Source organism: Geotrypetes seraphini, chromosome 3 (genome assembly GCF_902459505.1).
Source record: "Geotrypetes seraphini chromosome 3, aGeoSer1.1, whole genome shotgun sequence".
NCBI classification, from domain to species: domain Eukaryota; kingdom Metazoa; phylum Chordata; class Amphibia; order Gymnophiona; family Dermophiidae; genus Geotrypetes; species Geotrypetes seraphini.
In genome coordinates this window covers 370,479,464-370,504,226 of record NC_047086.1, presented here as the reverse complement: position 1 = coordinate 370,504,226, position 24,763 = coordinate 370,479,464, and the positions used below count along the sequence as shown (strand labels likewise).

The following is a 24,763-nucleotide window of genomic DNA, read 5'->3' as shown; positions in this document are numbered from 1 at the left end:
AGCTAGTCAGAATAGGACTTGGAAGCTTAGAGGCCATGCTGACAGATACACGAGAGGTTTTGTTGCAAAGTAATCAGGATAATAAAATCGGAGGACGTGCAACCAAACGATCCCCCTAGTCATTTTTTTGTTTGTTTGTTTCTTTCTGCCCAGTATAGTGTGGGGGAAAATAAATACACACAGATATTTAGTGTTATCCTGGGACCTAGTTTCTTTTTTTGTCGTAACTTCTAGTTTAAAAACAAAACTAGTTTTGTGACATAAAGAATTTTTTTTTTCAAGTTCACTCACAAAAAAAAAAAAGGCCAGGGAAAGGATTTTATTTTGACTGTTTGGTGTGGATTTTTGAAAGATCTCATAAAGAAGAACTAAGAGGGGGAGAGAGAGGAAGGGAGTGAATTTTGAAATCTCTCTTCTCTTTTTGGCATCCATCCCGGATCATGTACCAGGATTATCCCGGGAATTTCGACAGCTCCTCCCGTGGCAGCAGCGGCTCCCCAGGCCACTCCGAGTCCTACTCCAGCGGCAGCAGCAGCTCCATCGCCACCTCTATACATCAGGTAAGGGGGGGGGGGGATCTACCTGCAAGGACTTTTGCAATTGCCACTGGTGTGTGCACTCCTTAAGGCTTAGGCGGTGTCTCCACTAGGCAAGATCGACTTTGTCTGTTAAAAAACTTCAAACCTTCGTTTTGCCGCCCTCCTCCAATGACATATAACGTAGGGTTTTTTATTTCTTTATTGTTTTTGGCCTGTGTGACGGTGTAACAAAAACTATTTCATGCCAATAGTACATTTCGGAAGCCACGCTCTTTGGAGACCAGTTTACGGGGAAAGGATTGCATTAAGCTTAGCTCGGGCTTTCGGTAGCGTATTTTTAGGGCTGGCTTAAAGAAATACTTTGGCTTTAGTGTGCGTGAGAATAGTCGGTTCTTAAGAACCCCGGAAACTCTGTTGAGGGCGGGCGAGTTGCTGCTGGAGCACCAGGGTCCTCAACACAGTGGGCGAGTGGTCGCCACGTCTGGGGGAGGGGCGGGGACAGCAGCAGCTCCCTACAAACCGGCACTTGTCACAAAACATCGCAAGTCTGTGTTATGGGCATTTTAGTCACCAGGCTGCTAGAGGGGGGGAGGGGGGTTGGAGACGTTGTGCACCCGGTTCTTCTGCTCCGGTGCAATACAGTTTGGCAGAGGCCGGAGACGACCGTTCCCGGGAGTCTTCTAGGACCGGTTTAAGCAGATCCTAGAACCGGGGCTGCATCTGTTGCTCTCGCTGTGAAACGAAAAGCGGGAACTGTAGGAGACTCTGGCTTGGTTCTCTCAGGAAGACGGAAGTGGTCTAAGCACGTTTTCGATTTGTACAGAAACTTCCCGGTGGAAGCAAATGTAGCGGGAAATAAACGTCGCCCCCTCCCTCCCTTCATTTCTGAGGCTCCCGGTAGTTCTGAAATTAAAAAACAACAACAACAAAGTACCGTTGGGGAATCACTTTCATAAGGTTAAGGAGAATCCTTGAAAGGCCTGAATTAGAGACTGATACGGGGACACATTCCCCCCCCCCGTCCCCGCGGGAACTCATTTTCCCGTCCCGACTCCGCGAGTTTTGGCCCTGTCTCTGCCCCGTTTCCTGCAAGCTCCGCCCTCCTCCGCACAAGCCTCGAGCGCTTTAACATCACAAGGGTCCGAGGCTTGTGCGGTTAAGGCCGGAGCTTACAGGAATGGGACAAAACTGGCGGGGACGGGGCGGGAAATTGAGTTCCCGCGGGGACGGGGGAAAATGTGTCCCCGCGTCATTCTCTATTCTGAAGCTAAGGACTGGCTCTCGGAGTAGACTGAAGGGTTAAGAGGGCAGCTTTGAGCATGTCTGACCGCTTCTTATGGTAAATAAGTTCACTGGGTAGACTGGTCCAGTGATTTGCCTTGGTCGTCGTCTTTTCGGAGGGGTCGGGCAGAAGTTAGCTGAAATGGAGTTGCGGTTTTCACTTTCTCCTGGATCAATGCAAAAATGCCGTATTTTTGGTCTGAAGGAGGCTGAACTAGGTAAATATATAATTTCTAATGTACTTGTAACTTGTGCAGAGACGAAGAAACCCTCTTCTAAATGCATTCTCAAATTGTAGTCACCATTTTCTGTCCTATAAGATAACACTGCTTGCAAATCTTAGTACGTTTGGCCCTCTCTCAACACCACCGTTGACTTGTTTTTTCCAACTTTCTTTATGGCATCATAAACATGTAGAGCTATCGTGTTGTAAATATAAGAGCCTGGAAGGGCCTCTTAAGGGAGGTGGTGAACAGCAAGAAAGCACAGGGAATTATTTGAGCCAAAGAAGGCAGGGGAAGCCCGATAATGGACTGGCCTGGTTTGTGGACCCTTTTGTGGTCAGGGAAAGGCACCCGTAATGCACCTTTTCCACAGTTCCCTAGCTTTAAGGGGGTTTCTGTCTCATTCTGACCACAGAGGAAGGCTGCAAAGTCTAGTCTTGTTCTATGGTTGTGGACTTTTCACATGTTCCGCTAGCTGCCCCTTAGTTTTCTCTCTTGGAGAAGGAATAAGGCTGTGTGGTTCACCAACCTTATAAAAGTTGAAACGGTGACCTTTCAGTGCGAGGATCATAGCCAAAACAGGCACTTAACCACCCCTGTCCGGTGGTTCTGAAGCCGTGGATTCTGCTTCCCTGAGCATTTTTCTCAAAGACTCCAAAATAGAAGAACAAGTTGAGTGGGGAGCAACTGGCTTCAATAATGTTGGCAGGGTTTCAAAAACATGATGTGTGAGAAATCTCGCATCCCTCCCGTTCTGGGCCCAAAGCCAGCTTTCGTGTTAAGTGGGACCTCGTGGCTGTCTCCCTCTGTGTCAGGAAGGTGATTGGCTACCCAAGCACCTATTAGCTCATTTCTCCAACCTGACGCAATACCGAACGTTTTGCAAACCATTAGGCTGGCCAGAATGTGAATCGTGCAGGTTTGAGGATCACTATGTCACTCCTCGCTTCTAAGCAGAGAAGGCACCGGCAAGGTACCGTAACAGCTTTCTTAAGGGGGGGGGGGTCATTGCTTTGGTAAGAGGCCGTGAAATGAGGCCAGAGATGTAAGGGGCTTGCTCTTTGAAACAGAGTTCCAATTGGTATGCATAAAAAAGTGGGGAGTGGGGGGGGGGGCTTTTTTTTTTTTTTAAACAGTTTTTATCTATAGCTGTGCAAACACGATATTGTTTTGCAATCAAAGATAGCGTGGACGTGAAATACTTTAGGAATCTGTAAACTACTGATGTATTGGGGCACATAAAGCCAGCCCCACCCTTGCTAGACTCAGGTCAAAGTCTCTTTTGGATTTACTAGGAGGAGTGTTGCCGGCTAGGAATTTCCTTGGGAAATACAAATCTAACCTGAATAGTGGCTGTTTTAAGGCATAAGATCGGAGGAGGAGTTTGTGCTTTTCAGTTAACTTTGTTTAGCCAGCGGGTGGGGGAGGGGGGGGGGCGAGCGGGGAAGTGTTCGCACGGCGCGCGCAGTTCAAGTGTGGTGACTATCTAATATGTCAAGGAATCGTTCGCCTCCTAAAAGTCTCCCACTCTGAGTCATCGGGTTGGATGGCGTCTGGCTGAAGGCCGATTGCCAATCCCCCCCCCCCCCCCGACGGTGTGATGTGCTCTGGAAAAATGCCCAGCGTCCAGAAACGGGTTGCCTCTCTCTGTTCTGTCTCCGCGTGCGGAGGGGGAGGGGAAAGGCAGCTCCCGGCCTCGAACAGCCAGATGTTCTGGCAGCGGTTGCACGCCCGGGCTAGCGCGGGCGCGGCCGAGCCTCCTTCTCGTAAAAGCTTCCCGCCTGCTATTTCAGGAATTTTCGCCCGAGGCACGTGACGCGAGAAACCCCCCCCCCCTTCTCCGGCCGATTGATTTACCTCATTGTGGGAGCCGGAAAGAAAGTTGGAGCTTCGCAGCGCGCCAGATATTTCCTGTTGTGGCTGCAGCAGTTTGGCAAAAAAAAAACCCAAAAAAAGTTGCTTTTATAGAGGCGTTTTTTAAAAAAGTAGATTTTCTGTTTCAACTTGGGGGGGGGGGGGGACACGGTGGAAATGTACAGCTCCCATAGAACAGCGCAACCGTTTTTATTGCTGCTGGAGAGAGAACATTGCACAATCAGCCCTCACACCCCGCAGTTACACAAACACGGCTCATTTCATAACATGTTTACATCAGCTATTTCTTGCCTACTCGTTTTAGGCAAGGACCTCTGTGTTTCACTATTTTTTTTTTTCCTTGTAATAACAGGTTCAAAGAAACATTTTTTTTGTACTTTTTGCATTTAATTTTAATGCTTTTTTTTTTTTAGAGCTGGGACAAGCACCACTTTTAAATGATGTGTGCCAGAAGTACCAGCCTGTGACATTCCTCCAGTTAACACATTTTCCTGGAAATGATTGATACCCGGAGCAGGCGGAACTGAAACGCTCCTTTGCTGCCCTCTACTGGCAGGTCTGAGAAGTGGCAGCTTCCTAAAGAAGAAAAGTGGTTTCCCTACTTTTCACACATTGCCTATCAAAAGGGCGAAAGTCAAGACTGCTATTATTTCTGCTTGTTTGTATAGTGCTCCCTCGATCATCCAGAATACACAATAGGAAGGTTTAGGTTCGCAATATATATACCCTTGATTTTAAGGGGAAATGATCCTTCTGCTTCAAAGCTTACCCAACTTAACACCCAATAAGGAAAATTCCTACTACTACCCACACGATCTATTGTATCTGATGTGGAATATAACAATGAAGAGAGCAAATCCATAAATATAGGCCCCCAGTTCGTGATTAAATTGGTTAATAACTTTAAAATAAATGTTTCTTTATCCAGGCTTGGCTGACCTAATCTGGAAAAACCCCTCTTTTCTAACAATGAAATTCCCTTGTCAGATTCCCCTTTTGGCATGGGGTATTTTGCCACATGCCCAATGGATGAATTGATTTCATACTCTTCTCCCCACTCTTTTACAGATTTTAAGCTAATCCTGCATATCAGACCATGCTTTAAAAGATTTTCTCAACCTCTTAAAACTGCAAAGTTAACCTCCTCCTCCTGAAAACTTCTAAATCAGTCCCTCCTCCCTTAAATTGGATGAGGTATGCCAGCTTGTTTGTTTTTAAAAAAAAATTATATTTATTTGAAGCTTTACTGATTTAATATATAACTGGATTACTCCTGCTTTCCCTGTGAGTTTCATCTCGCCTGCACAGTTTAAGTAGCCCTGCAAATTCTCCTTTGGTTCCCTGAGGCAGGAGCGAAACGTGTCTGTGTCACGTCAGAACCCGCAAGCGCAAGATAAGTTTGCTGTTTCAAACCATTGATATTTGACTATCTTATACAAAATCAGTAGCTTAGTGCACCCGAAGCAATTGTGCATAACAAACAACTTTTGACAGCTGGTGCTTTGAATTAAGCGATGATTGGGCGGTGAGGTGGTAGTATTGGATTTCATCCTGTTATCACCTCCATATCTCTGAGCACTTTTTGATTCACTATCAGCTGTACAAGTGCTTTTCAAATTTGACGATAATACATAATAGAGTGTTCTTGTTCTATGTTTGCTATCTTCATTTGATCACTCTACTCTCACGTTCTTGAGAGAATTTGGCCTCTATTTTTGTTTATTTGACTGTGCCCTGGATCAGTAGCATGGAATTTTGCTACTCCTTGGGTTGTGGCCAGGTACTAGTGACCTGGATTGGCCACCATGAGAACGGGCTACTGAGCTTGATGGACCATGGGTCTGACCCAGTAAGGCTATTTTCATATTCTTATGTAATAGGATGTGCTCTCCTGACTAACCACATTTTGAAAGTGAAGAGGCAGAATGGTCCCAGTGAAGTGAGGTCTGCAAATTAAGTGACATGAGAGTAAAGGTCTCCAGATACCGGCATTCAGGATTTCGTTAAACAAACCAACAAGCAAAAAGTAGGTCAGGGGCCAGCAGGTGCCTCCACCTACTTTTCTGGTTGCAGTGCAGAAAAAGAAGCAATTTGCCAGCATTGCACGAGATTCCAGATTGGCAACCTGAAGCCTTGGGGTATTTGAAAGAACATTTTATAGAGAGCAAATAGCAGGGTGATAACATCTGTATGAAGTTAGTCAAGAGTTGCATCATGTGAAGATAAAACCCCAGACAGATTTCCAGGGTTTTCCACAGGGACAAAGTAAATATACTGAGCTGAGCTGGTGGATTGCAGGGATACAGAACTGGGGAACCCCACTGTCATGGTCTGCCTCCATTTGTACTGGGAATCGGCGCTGTTAGAAGTGTGTGAGGAGCAGTGTGATTAGAAACATGATGGCAGATAAAGGCCAAATGGCTTTCTAGTCTGCCCAACCATTATCTCTTCCTAAGAGATCCCACATGTCTATCCCACGTCTTCTTGAATTCAGACAGTCTCTGTCTCCACCACCTCTTCCGGGAGACTGTTCCATGCATCTACCACCCTTTCTGTAAAAATGTATTTCCTCATTACTCCTGAGCCTATCACCTCTTAACTTCATCCTATGCCCTCTCATTCCAGAGCTTCCTTTCAGTTGAAAAAGACTCAACTCATGTGCATTTACGCCACATGGTTATTTAAACGTCTCTATTATATCGCCCCTCTCCCGCCTTTCCTCCAAAGTATACATATTGAGATCTTTAAGTCTGTTCCCCATATTCCTTATCATAAAGACCACACACCATTTTAGTAGCCTTCCTCTGGACCAATTCCATCCTTTTTATATCTTTTTGAAGATGCGGTCTCCAGAATTGTACACAATATTCTAAATGAGTCTTATACAGGGCCATCAATACCTCCTTTTCTCTACTTGCCATACCTCTTCCTATGCCATATTCACAAAGCGCATTTCTAAATTTTATTTTGGGTAATACCTATTGAATTTGCCTTTATGTTTGAGTAAATAGAATTCTTTGCAAAAACTCTTTGGTTCCAAATCTGGCAGCTTGCAACTTTGTACTTTGAAATATATCTTTCACACTCTGGATGACCATTTCATGTGATGCATGTGCTTGTTATAGTGTCCCACAAAACAAAGGAGAAAGTCCAACTTTGCAGAAAAAAAACCAAGCAGGAGAAACAAACAAAACTGCAGACTGTGTACAAGATGCAGGCAAAAATTTATTGTACCAAAATTAAAATGCAAATAAGTAAAATAAAACCCTTTTACCAATCAAGGGACCCGACACGGTCCGTGTTTCGGACAAACCTTCGTCAGGGGTCCATGGTCCTCTTTTTACTGCTTCCTTGAGACGCTTTACTTTTTGCAGCAATCCTCGGCGAACACAGTATACGGGCACTTTGTTACTTATCTTCATTTTTTATGGTATGTCCCAACCTTTCTCACCATGGACCCCTGACGAAGGTTTGTCCGAAACATGGACCGTGTCGGGTCCCTTGATTGGTAAAAGGGTTTTAGTTTACTTATTTGCATCTTAATTTTGTTATAGTGTCCCACCACGGTGCAGTCAGCTTCCAGGGCATCGCTTCTGAGTTGGTGTGGATCAGACTAATAGTCCAACTGGCCTAGTGTCCTGTTTCCAACAGTGGCCAATCCAGGTCACAGTACGTGGCAGAAATTCAATTAGTAGTTAGTAGCAAGCAGTGATCTAGGGCAAGCAGTGGCTTCTCCCTTGTCTCAATAGCATATGGACTTTTCCTCCAGGAACTTGTCCAAACCTTTCTTAAACCTAGCTATGCTAACTGCTGTAAATACCTCGTCTGGCAATGAGTTCCAGAGCTTAACTATTTATTGAGTAAAAAAAAAAAAATAATAATTTCCTCCAATTTGTTTTAAAAGCATTCCCATGTAATTTAATTGAGTGCCCCTGCTTTTTGTACTTTTAGAAAGGGTGAAAAGTCAATTCACTTCTTCTACATCACAGGATTTTGTAGGCCTCAGTCATGTCCCCCCCTTAACTCTATCTTTTCCAATCTGGAGAACCCCAACCTCTTTAGTCTTTCCTCAAATGAGAGGTGTTCCATTTCCTTTATCATTGTGGTTGCTCTTCTTTGAACCTTTTCTAATTCCATTATATCTTCTTTGGGATACAACGACCAAAACTCTGCGCAATACTCAAGGTGGAATAGATAGTGGTTATATCTATAATAGTAGTATTTGGGTTATAGGTTGAATTTTCTTGAGTCACCAACTTTCTTGTGGTACTGGGGTAGACCAGTTGCAGAACACGGAGCACTCCCAGCTATCTCTTGAAGGATGGGGGAGGAGGAAGACTAGGGTGGTTCTGATGGCAGTTGCTGTTCTGAAGCATGGTGGTAAGGTTAAGGCCGTGTAATCTCCCTTTGTAATCGGTGCTTATTTCACATGGTCCTTCTTGGTGATCCAGGTGGAGATGGTTGCCCTGGTGACGGTTCTGGCCACTGCTACCATGATATAAGTTAAAACTTATCAATTCTCATTCCAAGCTCAAAGGCATGACCAAAATTATGTACAACAAAACTTCAAATGTAATAGAATAAAAGCTATCCAGACCCATCCAAACCACCCAATTTAAAACATCTAGTGCAGTTAGATGAGTTAATTCCCCTCTCTTCTACCCAAACGTCTTAAAACTCCTTGGTCAACCTAATCATTTTACAGGGGTCAAGGACCTTGCCTTCAGTGAACACTTTCTCCGACTCCATAGTTTAAGCTCTCATGTTTTGAGTCGCAGTAAGCAATTCTCTTTTCACTTTCTCTACACTTTTCATTATTTTGTATACTTCTGCCTATCTTCTCTGCTTTTTCCGAAACTGAAGAGGCCTAAATCTCCAAGTCCTGGTCCCCTAATTGTCTTTGCAGCCTTTCTCTGCACCTTTTTATATGTTCTACGCTCCTGTTGAAAAAAGGTAATGAGAGTGCAACATAGCAGTCGAGACCTGGGCAGACCATGTAAGAATAAATAGAACAGCATCAGTTCTTGTGGAATACCTTCCCTTGCTAAAAAAAATAAATAAAAATCTATATATATATATATCTCACCATTTAGTCTTGTGCTTTGTTCTCTCTTAAGCAAATTTTGATCCAGGAAATAACTTTTCTCTTTTGTTATCCCTTTGAGGGTCTTTAGAATACTCTTGGACCTCAAATGGCATTTGCTATTAGCTGGATTCCTCCTCAGACATGTTGACCTCTCACAGAACCAATAAATGCAGTTTTGGACCAAAATAATGTGGTGGGAAGATACAGAAGTATCGTAATGGCTTTTGTTTTGGATGTCGTTGGCGTGGTACAAAATAATTTCCAAACACACCTGGATAGGTTGCCTACACGTGTTACATCTTATGAACTCCAGAGGGAGGGTTTCTTTAGCATGATGGAAATTTTACAGCGACCACATCAAAGAGGGAGGGTAAGACTTCTTAATATTGAAATTAGAAAGTTAAATACTGTTAGCAATACTTTAGTGTAAATATTGTTCCAAGACTGAATTAATTGTAGCTGCCTATTTGTATATGTAGTTATAGAATGGGCACTTGTTGCGTGGCAGTGGGGCACCTAAAAGGAGGTACCCACTAAGGTGGTGCTTGTTTTTTGAATTTTTTTATTTTTTTTTGAATTTGTATTTACATTTTACATCAAAGAAAATAAACTCTTTGAAAAGGAAGCAAAACGTTCACAAAGAAACAGTATCTCTAATACCAAATGGTAGAGAACAGATACAAATACAGATAGAAATGCAAAAATGCTAGCGTTTTCGCTGGCTGCTAGCATTTTTGCACTGCTGCTGGATAGGATAGTTCATGTGCCTCAAGGCTTCATTTGTTTTGTCTGGTTCTATGAGTCTTTGCATTTGGAAACAGTGCGTTGCTTAGGATCCCTGAGGAAGGAGTGTTTTCTGAAACACGGACCGTGTTGAGTCCTGTGGACTCGCACCTGAGAACCGTTTTTATATTTTTCATTCAGTTTTAAATGCTACATTGAACCTTTTTAATAAAGATCCGTTTTTACACCTTGTACATCATATCTTCAGTTTTTTCTTTGTTTTTGGCTGCAGGTGTGTTCATAGGCAGTTTTTGGGCAGAGCAGGGGTGGCGTGAGCAGCTATGGATTGTAGAAAATTATCAGTTCCACCAGGTACAAGACTGTTGTACGCGATCGCTCTTCAAATGGATGCATTTTTGGCTAGTTACAATAGTACTGCTGTTTTGCATAAAACAGGTTTGAAATAGTTGCTTAGCGGGGTTTTTAGTTAGCTTCAAGGGGGTTTAAAATTTCCTAAAAGAGAAGTCCATAGGCCATTATTGAAATGGCTTGGGGAAATCCACTACTTATTCCTAGGATAAGCAGCATAAAATCTATTTTACTACTTGGGATCTAGCTAGGTGCTTGAGACCTGGCAGCTCTTATGTGAACCAAGTCTAGGACAATGAAGCCATTGTGACATCACTGATGAGGCTGGCATTGGTGGAATTGAGGCATTATGACATCACAATCTCAGCTCTGGAATGTTGCTACTCTTTGAGTTTCTGCCTGGTACTTGGGACCAGGGTTGACCACTGCTGGAGACAGGATACTGGGCTTGATGGACCTTCAGTCTGTCCCAGTATGGTAATGTTATGTTCTTATGCATTTTTACTACCCTATGGGTAGGTGCCTGGTTATAAAATTACATTTTTTTCCTTTCTCAAAGATATCTTGTAGGTTTTTTTGCAAGAGCACTTTTATCATATTTTGTAAATACATTGTTCATTTAAGCTTTTTTTTTTTCCTATTCAATATCTGGAGCAAAAGCTTGCAAAATTAGTCCATGTGGACTAGAAGTTGCTGTGTATGGTGTTCCTGTGTTCAATATACCGTAGTAATCATCCCACAGCTCTGCCTTGTCAGCTGGTGGCTTGCTCTTTGGTTTCAGCAAAGTACAATTGGCTCATGCCAGCAAGCGTTGAGGGGTGAGGGAGAGAGCCCTACAGATGCTCCTGAGGTTAGGTGAGGCCACCCCAGGGAGAGGGCTTCTCAAGTGCCCCTTGGCCTCACTGAACTTTCACCAGTCTCCTCCCGGCACACTGCTTAGGGATAATCAGCATGGTATTTATTTTATTCGCTTTCCATCCCATTCTCTCCAAAGAACTCAGCACGGGTTACATTTCAGTAGCAAATCTGTATGCATGTTCCTAAATCAAGTTCTTCAGTGTATATGTACTGTTATGAAAGTTTACAGACACAAAAAAAAGCGCTAGACTTTGTTCTACGGCTACAGCTTAAGGTGATATGACTCAAAGTTCATTTCTAGGGCAGTGTATATACAGTTGGGGGTGGTTGGGGTTTTTTGTTTTTTGTTTTGCATTTTTCCGATTGCACCATCGCTTCTCATCATTTTTCGACTACCATTTTTTTTTTTTTTTCTCTCCAGCCTGCAGACTGTGGCTGTAAGAATGCAATGTTTTGGAGGGCTTGGCAACCATCGACACGTACCGACAGTCAGCAGAAAAGAGCACGTATTTATCTTTAAGCAGTGACTTTCAGTGGATAGAGGACGGATGCCCTGTTAATCTGTGTGAGCTTACCAGAGAAAGTGTTCACGGCCTTTAACCTCGCCAATGCATTGTCAGCGTGGAGATGCTTATTGTAAAAGTTGAATTTTTGTTTAATTTTTTTTTCATTATCTTAATTAATTAGAAGTAAGAAGCACAAACCTTCTTGGGTAGTTAAGTTTGTCCATGGCGCAGTTAAGAAACTCCTGGGGCTCCCCAGCCTAGTGACAGACTTGCAGATGTACCCATGGGAATTTCAGGGGCTCCCTAGCACGTCATGCTTTCCACTGCATGCCCAGGACTGGATTTAATGAAATAGTTTATGCTTATCTGAGTTTATGCTTATTTGAAAGCAGTATCCCAGAGTGTCTAAACCAGGGGTGTCCAACCTTTTGGCTTCCCTGGACCGCATTGGCCGAAAAAAAATGTTTCTGGGGCTGCACAAACGTGCAAACGCTGCAGCAAGACAGAGGAGGGAGCCGGCAAGACGGTAAACACCCGGGAACAGCAGAGGAAAACACTGCATTGTCCTTGACCGGGGCCGCAGTTTGGACACCCCTGGTCTAAACCCTCTGTTATAGTTTTAGAGTCTAATGGTGATAAAGGGGGAAGATTGTCCCACTTAATTTGTGTTTAAGCGTACTTTGAGGTTATCTTTTATGGTTGACAATAGAGAGCCGAGGGCTTTTCAGATTTGGCTGTCTCTCTTTTTTACAAAGCACTACATGGTCTACTGCCAAAATACCTTACAAATCGGTTCATATTCACCGGACCTGGACGATCTACACGACTTCATTCATTCTTCACCTTCCCTTTGGTCAAAGGATGCACTTGAGAAAGATTCATCAACAGACTCCTGCCCTACCAAGTTGCCACCAAATTCCCTGAATGGAATCCACTGGTCAGAGTATCTACTTCCTACATGCGCTTCAGAAAGCTCCGAAAAACACACCTCTTCTCCAAACTCAGCAATCCACCCTAAAACCCCCAGGATAAGTCTTCCGCCTCCTCTGTTCCTTCAGTCCCATGTTGTAAGTTCTCGAGCAACGACTGTCCTCCCTCTTTGTCCACCTCCCTCTTGAAAAGATTGTTTTTCTTAACCTCATTGTGAAACTCTTTCGTCTGTCTGCATACTCACGTAGATCACTGACGCTACTCAGCCTGACTCTTTTGTAACCCGCCTCGAACTGAAAGGCTTTTGCGGTATATAAAGATTCATGGTATGTTATGTATGCACTAATTGTAATCCACTGAGGATTTATAGAGCGCGAGGACTATAAATAATTTAAATAACAAAAAGTTCTGATTTTGCTTTTGAGGTTGTTATAACCGCAGTTTTCTGTTGGCAAAATATGCCATAAAGGTGCTGGAATGACCGTCCTTTCAACCTTGGGGATTTCCTTCTAGGATTTATGATTCTGGGGTAAAGAGAGTCAAGTGCAAAGATCACATGAGAGCAGTCTGTAGGATCCAGTGATTTCCTTCAATGTAATTAAATCCTCGTCAGTTACCCCACCTTGACCCTACAAAGAAAACGCCCCTAGCCTGGATAATCTATGTGAGCTGGCTGCCAATTCCGTTGTAGTGTGACATCCATCCGCATAAAAAATATGCATGACCAAATGTCCTACTAGAAGCATGGTATTTCAATAGCAATTTCAGCTTCCAACTGTACAAGGCATTTCCCTGAAGTCTTTATAGGTCGGTCCTTTTTAAAAGAACCAGCAAAAATGGATGTGTGAGAGTTTAAGACCTTGTAGGTATTATTAGTCTAGTTAAAAGATATCAGAACCTACAAAGCTATTTCCAGGAACAATAGGGCTGCTAGAGCTCCAATTGGAAGGATGATAGTAGTTATAATTTATTTGGTATCCACATGTCACTCTTATTTCTTATTTTAGGGGATAGGCAACCTGGCACATGTTCTACAAGGTGGCATGTCAAGAGATTTTGTGTAGCATCGCATGGTCGGTGTTGCTACCGGATATGTCCAAGCCTCCACCATTTGAAGATGTCTTGTGCCTGCCACTCTCCACTACTCTATGCTGTATGAACAGCGGGGAAGTCGGTGGCGTGTCCAGCCAGTGATAGAGAAGCATAGAAACATGATTGCAGATAAAGCCCAAATGGCCCATCTAGTCTGCCCATCCGCAGTAACCACGATCTCTTCCTCTCTCTAAAACAAGGGTGTCAAAGTCCCTCCTCGAGGGCCGCAATCCAGTCGTGTTTTCAGGATTTCCCCAATGAATATGCATGAGATCCATTTGCATGCTCTGCTTTCATTGTATGCTAATAGATCTCATGCATATTCATTGGGGAAATCCTGAAAACCCGACTGGATTGCGGCCCTCGAGGAGGGACTTTGACACACCTGCTCTAAGAGATCCCATGTGACTATCCCAGGATTTCGTGAAATCAGACACAGTCTCTGCATGCACCACCTCTTCCGGAGATTGTTCCACGTATCTACCACCCTTTCTGTAAAAAAGTATTTCCTTAGATTACACCAGAGCCTATCACCTCTTAACTTCATCCTATGCCCTCTCATTCCAGAGCTTCCTTTCAAATGAAAGACTCGACTCATGCGCATTTACGCCACGTAGGTATTTAAAAGTCTATCATCTCTCCCCTCTCCCGCCTTTCCTCCAAAGTATACAGATTGAGATCTTAAGCCTTTCCCCATATGTCTTATTGTGAAGACCACAGACCATTTTAATAGCCTTCCTCTGGACCGACTCCATCCTTTTTATATCTTTTTGAAGGTGTGGCCTCCAGAATTGTACACAATATTCTAAATGAAGTTTCACCAGAGTCTTATACAGGGGCATCAATACCTCCTGTATTCTCAGTTCACAAATTATAACACTGGCACTCCCCACCAGTGCTCCCTCTAAGCGGGCGGGTGGTGTGAGCAAAATTTTTTCCCCGTGCGCTAAAAATATCGGGCGCCAGCGCCAACTCGCCCGATTCTCCTCTCGCCGCGGCCTGCCATCTCCGTACGCCGTGCGCTGTGACGTGACATTGTGCGCTGCGAGGCAATATTTTGTGCGCCAGCGCACGCCAGCGCAGCTTAGAGGGAACACTGCTCCCCACACCTGCTCATCAGATAGAAGCATGCCATTGACTTACTACTGCTACTTATCATTTCTATAGCATTGCATGACTTCCCCACTGCTCAAGCAGAGAACATCTTCAACTTGTGGGGCTTAAAGGTATTAATTGTTAATGTTGGAGGGGTTGTGAGAGGCAGGGAGAGGTGGCACCTAATTGTTTGTTGTAATTAAACCTGAAAATGTGGCACACTATGAGCAATGGGTTGCCAGCCCCTGCCCTATTGAATACATGCTAGAATGGGCCCATTGCTGTCTGTTGCTTCATGATGTCTATTTAGGCCAGTCATTGATCTGTCAATGACTCGCAGGCGCAGCTGCATTTTCAGCTCTTGCCTACTGCTATGAGATTTGCTCAGAAGTAGAGAATGACACAGGGGTCGATTTTTTTTTTTTTTTTCCCCCCCCCCATCCCCGCAGGAACTCAGTTTCCCCATCCCGTCCCCGTGAGTTTTGTCGCTGTCCCTGCCCCATTCCTGTAAACTTTGCCTTAACTGGACACTTGAGATTTTAAAGTGTTTGCGGCTTGTGCAGATGAGGGTGGAGCTTGCAGGAATGGGGCAGGGACAGGAAAAGAACTCGCGGGGATTGGGGGAAAATTTATCCCCCTGTCATTCTCTCCTTAGAATTCACACACACAAATACAAGGAATGGGAACAGCCAAAAAAAAAAAAAAAGTCATTAGTGTGTTCATGTTTTCAAAAATTTTCTGGATTTCTTCGTGTTGCAATATTTTTGTTTTAAATTCATGCAAAATCTTTTTTTTTTTTTTTACATGCAGCTCGATTTTATACAGATGTGAATTTGTAGACATATGTGCTTATAGTTTGCATGCACAAAAATTTCTTTGGCAACTAAATGCACACATCTAACATATACATCGTTCCGGTCTTATTTAGACTATAGAACAGTGATTTCCAAATCTGTCCAGTGGAATCCCAGCCAGTGAGGTTTTCAGGCTATCCACAATGAATATTCATGATCGGTTTGCATACACTGCCTCGTTGGTATGCAACTCTGTCTCATGCATGTTCATTGTGGATAGCCTGAAAACCTGACTGGCTGGGGTTCCCTAGAATAGGTTTGGGCACCCCTGTTATAGAGTGCAGCTTTTTAATCTTCCTGTCAGTCTTGGAGAAAACTGGGTTTTGTACGTTGAACTTTTCACTTAGCAGGACTAACCCATATATGGGTAAAACAAGGCAGGCTCTGAACAAGAGTCCTTTCACAACAGCCTCGTTCTGGGGAGAGTGTGGTGCATTGGTTAAAGCTACAGCCTCAGCACCCTGGGGTTGTGGGTTCAAACCCACGCTGATCCTTGTGACCCTGGGCAAGTCACTTAATCCCACCGTTGCCTCAGGTACATTAGATAGATTGTGAGTCCGCCTGGACAGATAGGGAAAAATGCTTGAGTATCTGAATAAACTCATGTAAACCGTTCCGTAAATAAATACTGTGAAAAGTTTCAGCTTTTGATAACCAGAGCTGGTATTGTGACATAATGCCTCATTCCACCAATGACTTAAGAGCCAACCTCATTAGTGATGTCACAAAGGCTTCACTGTCCTATACTTGGCTCCCTTCTACTCAGTTTGATTTCTAGAGTGGCACAATGGTTAAAGCTACAGCTTCAGCATCCTGAGGTTGTGGGTTCAAACCCACGCTGCTCCTTGTGACCCCGGGCAAGTCACTTAATCCCCCCATTGCCCCAAGTACATTAGAAAGATTGTGAGCCCGCCTGGACAGACAGGGAAAAATGCTTGAGTACCTGAATAAACTCATGTAAATCGTTCTGAGCTCTCCTTTGAGAATGGTATAGAAAACTGGAATAAATAAACGAGACTCCTGTCTCCCAAAGTAAATACTATGCCATACTTGGAGTTACCAACACCCTGCAACTAAACTTAGAAGGGCTCTGTGCCTCAAACTCAGGTACCTCAGCCTTTGTGGCCAGACACACCGCCACAATGAGTTTTCCATATGGCTTTGACCCTGGCTTCTGCTGCCTGCAGTGGGGGACTCCACATTCCTGCCCTGCATCCATTGACAGTCACTGGAAGGGATTATTTGTTTTGTTTTTTCATTCCTAGTGTTTTGGGAACTTGATCTCAAAGACAGAATAAGCATACTTAGGACTCAAAATGCAACCAAATCAGAGTGCTTTGCACCCTTTCCACCACCCACCCTGGCAATGCAAGGCAGACTTTGATTTGAATATTCATTCCCTGCCCCCCCCCCCAAAAAAAAAAAAAAAAAAGCAATAGATTTATGTTAGACAGAGTTGTGTCGGAATTGAGAATTTTTTCTGTCCTGACTGAACCTAGGTAAGGGGGCTGGATCCAATACAGAGTAATTAGTTCGATGTACTGAAGGTTCTACCACTTTGCAAACCCGTAACGCACATTATTAATACAGTGGTACCTCGGTTTACGAGTGCACCGGTTTGTGAGTGTTTTGCAAGATGAGCAAAACATTTGCAAAATCGGTGCCTCGGAAACCGAGCATGGTTCGATTTACGAGCACCGCCCCCCGCAATCCGGCACCCCCCCCGCCTCGAACCGGCACCCCCCCGCCACGATCCGACCCCCCCCGCCACAATTGGGCACCCCCCCCCGCCACAATCCGACCCCCCCGACACGATCCGACCCCCCCCTCGACACAATTGGGCACCCCCCCGCCACTTCTTACCCTCATCTGGGCACTCTTGAAGATTGGCCCTCGAGTTCACGTTCTGAACGTGAACGTGAACTCGCAGGCCTTGAGCATGCTCGGATGCTCAAGGCCCAACAGATGAGGAGTCCGATCTTCTAGAGTGCCCAGATGAGGGTAAGAAGCGGCGGGGGGGGGTGCCCAATTGTGTCGGGGGGGATGTCAGATCGTGTCGGGGTGGGGTTGGATCGTGTCGGGGGGGGGGTGCCCAATCGTGTCGGGGGGGGTTGGATCGTGGCGGGGGGGGGGGGGTGCTGGTTCGAGGCAGGGGGGGTGCCTGATCGCAGGGGGGGGGCCTTCGAGGGGAGCAATGCCGGTTCTCTGGGGGGGGGAAATGCATCAAAGCGAATTTCCATTATTTCCTATGGGGAAACTTGCTTTGATAAACGAGCATTTTGGATTACGAGCATGTTCCTGGAACGGATTATACTCGTAATCCAAGGTACTACTGTAAATAGGTTTCATTGCATAAATTGAGACTGGTGGTAAATTAAGGAACATTACTTATCTTAGCAGCTGGTTTTTGGAGGCTAGCTTTGTGATATCACCTGTTTGAAAGAGTGGCACCATAGTACTGGTTTCAGAGGGAGGGTAGAGGGTCTACTGCTCCAACAATGCATTGAGATGTGAGTTTGAAAACCAAGCTTGGCCTCATCTCTCGCCAGAAAATGAATCTTTTGATGGGGGTGGCAGGAAAAGGCTTGCCATGTGTAGCAGCACTGTTAATGTCACTCGATGAACTTTTTCTACCCTTGCAAATGTTCTTTGCTGAACATTTGGTTCTTTTTTTTTTTTTTTTTAATCTTTTGAGAACTTGGAGAGCAACCAATTACAAGATATTAAAATAAGATGAGAGAGCAGACAGCAGTTCTCAGACTAGTAATTCTTTGGTGAAACTTCATTGCATGCTGCGGGGGAATTTCTCCTTTCAATTTGATCATTTCTAGGGACAAGAATATCAGTTGCCCAATTTCTCCCCTCTCCTGTCACTAATACAGCGACTACAACAGTGAAGATGCAAAAATTTGGAATAGTATTACTATGTTTCCCCGAAAATAAGCCCTAATGCGTTTTTTGGACCCAAAATTAATATGACACTGTCTTATTTGGGGGGGGGATATCTTATTTTTCCCCATGTACAACGATCATCTCTCCCTTCCTCTCCTCCACCACAATTCTTCCTTTCCTTCCCCCCCCATGTGCAATATCTTTTCTCCCCTCTCACCCATTCCCTTGTGCAGTATCTTTCTATCCCTCCCTCCCATCCCCCTGTGCAGCAGAATACCATCAACCCTCCCATCATGAGACTGACATACCGAGGCTTCCAAAAACACCAGCGGCAGCAGTGCTCTGATTAGGCTGCTTTGCAGCCTTCCCCACCAGGGCATTCCCTCTGCTGCATCACTGATGTCATCAGTGACACGGCAGAGGAAAAGCCCTGGTGGGAAAGGCTGAGAAGCAGCCCAATCAGAGCGCTGCTGCTGTTTTTGGAGGCCTCGGAGCAGAGGTATGTCAGGTCTCAACGGGGTGGGTGTTGCTGAATCGATGAGTCCGATTTTATCGGTGATTTAGGCAGTACTAGTGTCGGGGGGGCTTCGGGAGTTGATATTAACCAGGGCTTATTTTTAGGGTAGTGCTTATATTAGGAGCATCTTTAAAAATAATTATAGCGCTTATTTTTTGGTTTAGGTCTTATTTGGGGGGAAACACGGTAATACAAGCTATCAAGTCCCAGAACCCTGTTTCCAGGTCCTGGAGGGCTTAGCCCAAGGAAAATTCCAGAAGCTTGATGCTGTAAGGGGTGTGACTCCTGCCGGGCAGATGGAGCAGACTCATTTACCGTACACCAGGCTTCATGAGTTATGCTTTTTTGGTCCTATTCAATTTTACATTACTAAACTAAAGCTTAGCTTTATATACCGGGACTTCAACCAACATGGAGCTCGACTCGGTTAACAGAGACTAAAGGAGATACAAAGAAAAAAGAAAAAAACAGTCCAAAAACTATTAATGTGACTGATTTCCGAAGTGTTTAGCAAATAAAAAAAGTTTTTAAAGATCTGCGAAAAAGTTGAAAAGGACCAGGACCCCTTACGCTAAGAGGAAGTACGTTCCATAGTTGAGATAATTTAAAGACCAAGGACTGGCTGAAATTCTTGATTCCTTTCACTGAAGGGAGGGAGAGTTTGAATTGTTGGCTGCCTCTTACATTAAAATATGTGTCTAGACCGCAATGCCTTCTTTTTCTGAGACTTCTTTTTAGGCCACAACCCCATATTCATCTGTTTTTACCCACATTGTTTTAAATAATTTCCCATAATTTTTAAAACCCCCAAATCTCTTCTCAGCTTTTCAGGTGACACTGGTGTTTGTTTATTCAGTTTTCTATACCGTTCTCCCAGGGGAGCTCGGAACGGTTTACATGAATTTTTTTCAGGTACTCAAGCATTTTTCCCTGTATCCTGATGCGTTCTTCCTCTCTTCCCTCTCACGTTCTACGCCATGCTGGTTACTTCCTATTAGGAATATTAACCATCAGAGTTCAAATGTAGTGGAAGTTCAGTGACCTGCTGGAAGGGGGGCGCTGAAGACGCAATTAGATCTTGAGCTCTTTGTTCCAACTATAATAATAATAATAACAGTTTATATACCGCAATACCGTTAAGTTCTATGCGGTCTACAGAAGATTAGTGGGGTACAAGTTGAGTTGACGTACAAGTTGAGTTAACTTAAGGGATGTGGGAACAATGGGGAGAAAGGGCAAGAGAGGGGAAGGAGGGAAGTGGGTCAGCTGTCTAGGTATTTCAGGAGTAGGTGAGTTTTGAGGCGTTTCCTGAATACCTCATAAGTGGTGGGCAATAGGAGTTGTTCTAGGTCTTTACCCCATAGAGCAGCCTGATGTGAGAGAAGATGCTCATGGTGTTTTTTTAGTTTGCATCCTCTAACCGGGGGAGAAACGAAGTGCGAGTGGGAGCTTCTCTTGTGTTTGTTGGCTGAGAAGGAGAATAGGTCAGTGATGTATTTAGGGGTTAGACTATCCACTATAATAAAACCCTTAGCGTGCATGCGCACGTCAAACTGCATGGGTCCGGGCCTCCGTGGTGCCGTGCTCCCGCATGCGCAGTAGATCTGCTTTGACTGCACCTGGGTGAGTTTTCGGGGTCATCGAGAGCACGACGGCTAGAAGGGGCTGATCCCTCGCCACAAAAATGAGGGCCGGCAGTAGCGGAAATTTTAGTCATGTCGTAGGTAGTGACTGCATGGACAGGGAGGATGCAGGGATGTTACTGTGGGCGGTACTACTGGCAGAAGTCCGGCCTGTGCACTGTTGCTGCATTTCCTCTCCACCATGTTGGAATAGGATTCCTGTCGGAGACCCCGGGGGGGGGGGTAAAGGTGTGTTCAGCCGCCTCCATCGGGATCGGGAAGGGGGCTGTTGGAGAGCTCTTGGGACCAGCTGGTGGATGAGGAGAGAAACGGAGGCCTGGCTGCCTGCTAGGACTTGGCTGTGCATATGCTTTCTTCAGGGGGAAGGAAGACTAGGACTTATCCGGGACAAGAGTAGATCAAGGAGATGGAGGGCGAGGGTGTAGGGGGTTCTTAGAGGGCTGGAGAAATGTAATGGGGGAAGTTAAGGAGAGAGGGAGGGCTATGACAAAAACAGAGAGGGGTGGGAATTTGAATTAACATCGAGGAGGAGGCAAAGGGGAAAAGTCCAGGAAATCAGAAAGTCCAGGGTTGGAGGGAAAGAAGGAAGGAGAGGGTCTGGTTAGTTCCTCGGCCTGGAGAAGGGAAGTAGATAATAAGTGCAGGATTGGAAAGGGAAGGAGGAAGGCTTGGTTTGAGAACTGTGGAGGTGACAGGGAGGTGTAAAGACCAAGCTTATTCTTTTTATAGGAAGGGGTGCTGCTTGACAGGGGGGAGGTAAAAGTAAGGGAGAAGGGCTGCTAGCACCCGTTAATGTAACGGGCTAAAAATCTAGTTAACCTATAAGAACATAAGAAAGCCTTACTGGGTCAGAACAATGGTCCATCAAGCCCAGTAGCCCATTCTCACGGCGGCCAATCCAGGTCACTAGTATCTGGCCAAAACCCAAAGAGTAGCAACATTCCAGCATCTCAAAGAATAGCAAGATTCTGGAACCCCAATGACAGCAACATTCCAGAGCTGAGATTGTGATGTCATAATGCCTCATTCCACAGTGCCTAAGAGCCAACCTCATCAGTGATGTTATAATGGCTTATTTGTCCTATATTTGGCTCACGTAAGAACATAAGAATAGCCAAACTGGGTCAGACCAATGGTCCATCAAGCCCAGTAGCCCATTCTCACGGTGGCCAATCCAGATAACTAGTACCTGGCCAAAACCCAACGAGGAGCAACATTCCATGCTACCCAAGTCCTTTGTTCTTCCTGTAGTGAAAAGAGCATACAAGGCTCTCTGCACAAGGTTTGTTTTTCCAAAGCAACGTTGCTGGCGTGTTTTCAAGGTGCATCTCCCGACACTTCCCCTTTTAAAGCGCTTCTTCTGCCGAGTGTTTCAGTGCCCTATTCTGTTTTCCAGCTGGATGGATTTTTGAATCTCTGGTGGAGCGCCTAACTCTTCCTCCAGTTTGTTTAAAAGTATGCCTGGCATGTGTAGGGGAGGCGATCTTCTTAATAATTTATGAGCTGTCTGTGACCAACAGCCCTGGTGCAATGGAGAAGAAGTCTTGTCAGTGAGTTAAATCATGCAGAATTTGGGGAAGTGAGAAAATATTTACGTGACACCCTCTTATGATTCTTCTGTGCAATTTTCAAAAGATACATATTTATTTTGAGCTTTGGTACTATTTTAACAGTCTTATTGGATGGTAAATGAATGGGTGTGTCTCCTTATAACTTCAAAAGAGCTGGATCTAGCTGCACTCAGCTCTGTGAAGGAGGGGGGGGTCATCTGGTATTGCCATTTTGGTTCATAGACAACCCCGCGAAAGACAAAGGCGCGCGCCGACAACTGAGCGCAATACGGAGGCGCGCACCGAAGAAAATTACAGTTTTTAGAGGCTCCAACGGGGGGTTTTGTTGGGGAGCCCCCCCAGTTTACTTAATAGAGATCGCGCCGGCGGTTTGGGGGGTTGTAACCCTCCACATTTTACTGTAAACTTAACTTTTTCCCTAAAAACAGGGAAAAAGTGAAGTTTTCAGTAACCCCCCACACCCCCCACAACGCCCCAGTGGGGGGGGTTCCCCCCCACGCCCCCCCGTCGGAGCCGTAAAAACAGTAATTTTCTGCGGCGCGCACCTCCGCGCTGCGCTCAATTATCTGGGCGCTCCTTTATCCCAGCGCGCTTTTGACCTGACACCGCCATTTTACAGAGCTGAGTGATTTAGGTGAGTGGGATGCCCGAAATAGAAGTTTACCCTTAAATGCCTACAACTTGTCTCCTTTTCCTCTATTAGTACTTTGAAACAGCTAGTCCGTGTTCCACCAAACTAGCTAAAATGTCCGAGTTCATTATTTATTTATTCAATTTTCTATACCCTTCTCCCAAGGGATCTCAGAACGGTTCACGTGAATTTATTTAGGTACTTAAGCATTTTTCCCTGTCTGTCCTGGTGGGCTCACAATCTATCTAATGTACCTGGGGCAGTAGAGGATTAAGTGACTTGCCCAGGGTCACAGGGAGCAGCGTGGGGTTTGAACCCACAACCTCTATAGCTCTAGCCACTATGCCACACTTTTCTCCATGGGTCTCCTTGTATAAAATGAGCCCTCTAGCACACATTAAAATGGTAGCACTTTTTAGTAAATCTAACATAAGAGGATCTCTAATTAGAAAATGCAGGATATAAATTAAAGAACTAAGGCCAGTACTGGACAGACTTGCACGGTCTGTGTCCCATATATGGTGATTCGGTGTAGGATGGGCTGGGGAGGGCATCAATGGGAACTCCACTAACTTGGAACATGAGAATGTTACTGACCAAACTTTACAGTAGATGGCCTGCAAACAACGGGATGGTTGGATAGGCTGGAGTGAGCTTGGACGGAGATTTCAGCATTTGGAACCTAGGACAATATCAGACTTTACAGTCTACGGCCCAGAAATATCAAAGAAGAGACAGGTTAATCTAACCATGTATTTTTTAATGAGTATAACTTATGGACAGACTGGATGGACCATTCAGGTCTTTATCTGCCGTCATTTACTATGTTACTCATTTGTCTGTAAGTAGGTTCCTGGGTGGAGGGACATAAGAATGATCTCTTTTTAATGTCTGTGAATGTTCCTTCCTGTGTCTCCCCAAGTTGGAAGTTTCCCATAAGAAAAGCCTAGTAAGGCGGGATCAAGCCTATCTAGATATTAAGACTTTATGCTGTTTTTATTTTTGCATTGCAACTTAATCCGTGTCTTTTGGACTGAAGTGTAGTACTGATTCCCAATGAGGCATCAGAACAGATGCTGTGTACCTCTCTTAGTTGTATCGAGATGCACACAAGGCAATTCTATCCGGTGACGGGACAAAAGCGTGCCGACAATTCACGTCGACAATTCAGCACAAGACTTCAGCGCGCCGCAGGAAAACCTTTTAAAGGGCTCCGACGGGGGGTGTGGGGGGGAACCCCCCACTCTACTTAATAGTGATTGCGCTGCCTCACGCTGCCATGTTGGGGGGGGGGGTGTGAGGGTGTAACCCCCCACATTATACTGAAAACTTAACTTTTTCCTTAAAAAATAGGGAAAAAGTTAAGTTTCCAGTATAATGTGGGGTTATAACCCCCCAAACCCTCCCAATGCCAGTGCGATTACTATTAAGTAAAGTGGGGGGGTTCCCCACCAACACCCCCATCGGAACCCTTTAAAAGAAGGTTTTCCTGCGGCGCGATGAAGTCTTGCGCTGAATTGTTGGTGCTCGTTTGTCGGCATGCGTTTGTCTCTCGCGCTTAAGACTATGAACCATTCTATCCAGTACGCCATGCTGGGCTACAGAAATTTGGGGAGTCTTACTATTTTTAGCTCTCTTTTTTTTTTATTAGATTTATTTTATTTATTTATTGAATTTTTCAAATTGTATCAAAAAGTTTATAAGAAAAATGGTAATCATTCCAATTATACAAAGGAAAAGAAAAAACAATTAAAAAAAAAATACCAAAGAGCCCCCATCCATGGAAAAGTTGCCTCCAAATAACTTAAAGAAATTAATATAAGGAAAAAGATGTTATGCCTTCCCAACATTATTTATTAGTATTGCATTTGCTTAAATATTCATTTGTCAAGATATTTTATTCTCAGAGTCTTTCAAGAATTGTTCTGAGTGAAGCAGATCCCCCCAAATATAGGGCTCCTTTTACTAAGCTGCGATGGCGGTTTTAGCATTGAACTGGCGTTAGTTCTAGCCACTTAGCGTGGGTTTAGCGTGCGCAGCAATTCTGCACATGCTAAAAACGCCATCGCAGCTTAGT

The 24,763-nt window shown here is 44.7% G+C and overlaps 1 protein-coding gene across 5 annotated transcripts in view; it reads left to right on the top strand.

The window, feature by feature from the left end:
- Positions 1 to 440: 440 nt before the first annotated feature.
- Positions 441 to 24,763, top strand: part of FOSL2 (FOS like 2, AP-1 transcription factor subunit) — a 41,951-nt gene continuing 17,628 nt past the window's right edge. Inside the window, exons 1-2 of one of the 5 annotated variants that reach the window (XM_033937972.1) lie at positions 456 to 560; positions 11,377 to 11,520. Coding sequence is in view for 1 of the 5 variants with exons in the window: in XM_033937970.1 (XP_033793861.1) it covers positions 441 to 560 (120 nt within the window). In the remaining 4 variants the exon portion in view is untranslated. Of the gene's footprint in view, positions 561 to 1,895; positions 2,039 to 2,889; positions 3,018 to 4,332; positions 4,476 to 11,376; positions 11,521 to 24,763 lie in introns of those variants that run through there. The other 4 variants (XM_033937973.1, XM_033937970.1, XM_033937974.1 and 1 more) reach the window with 4 other exon arrangements.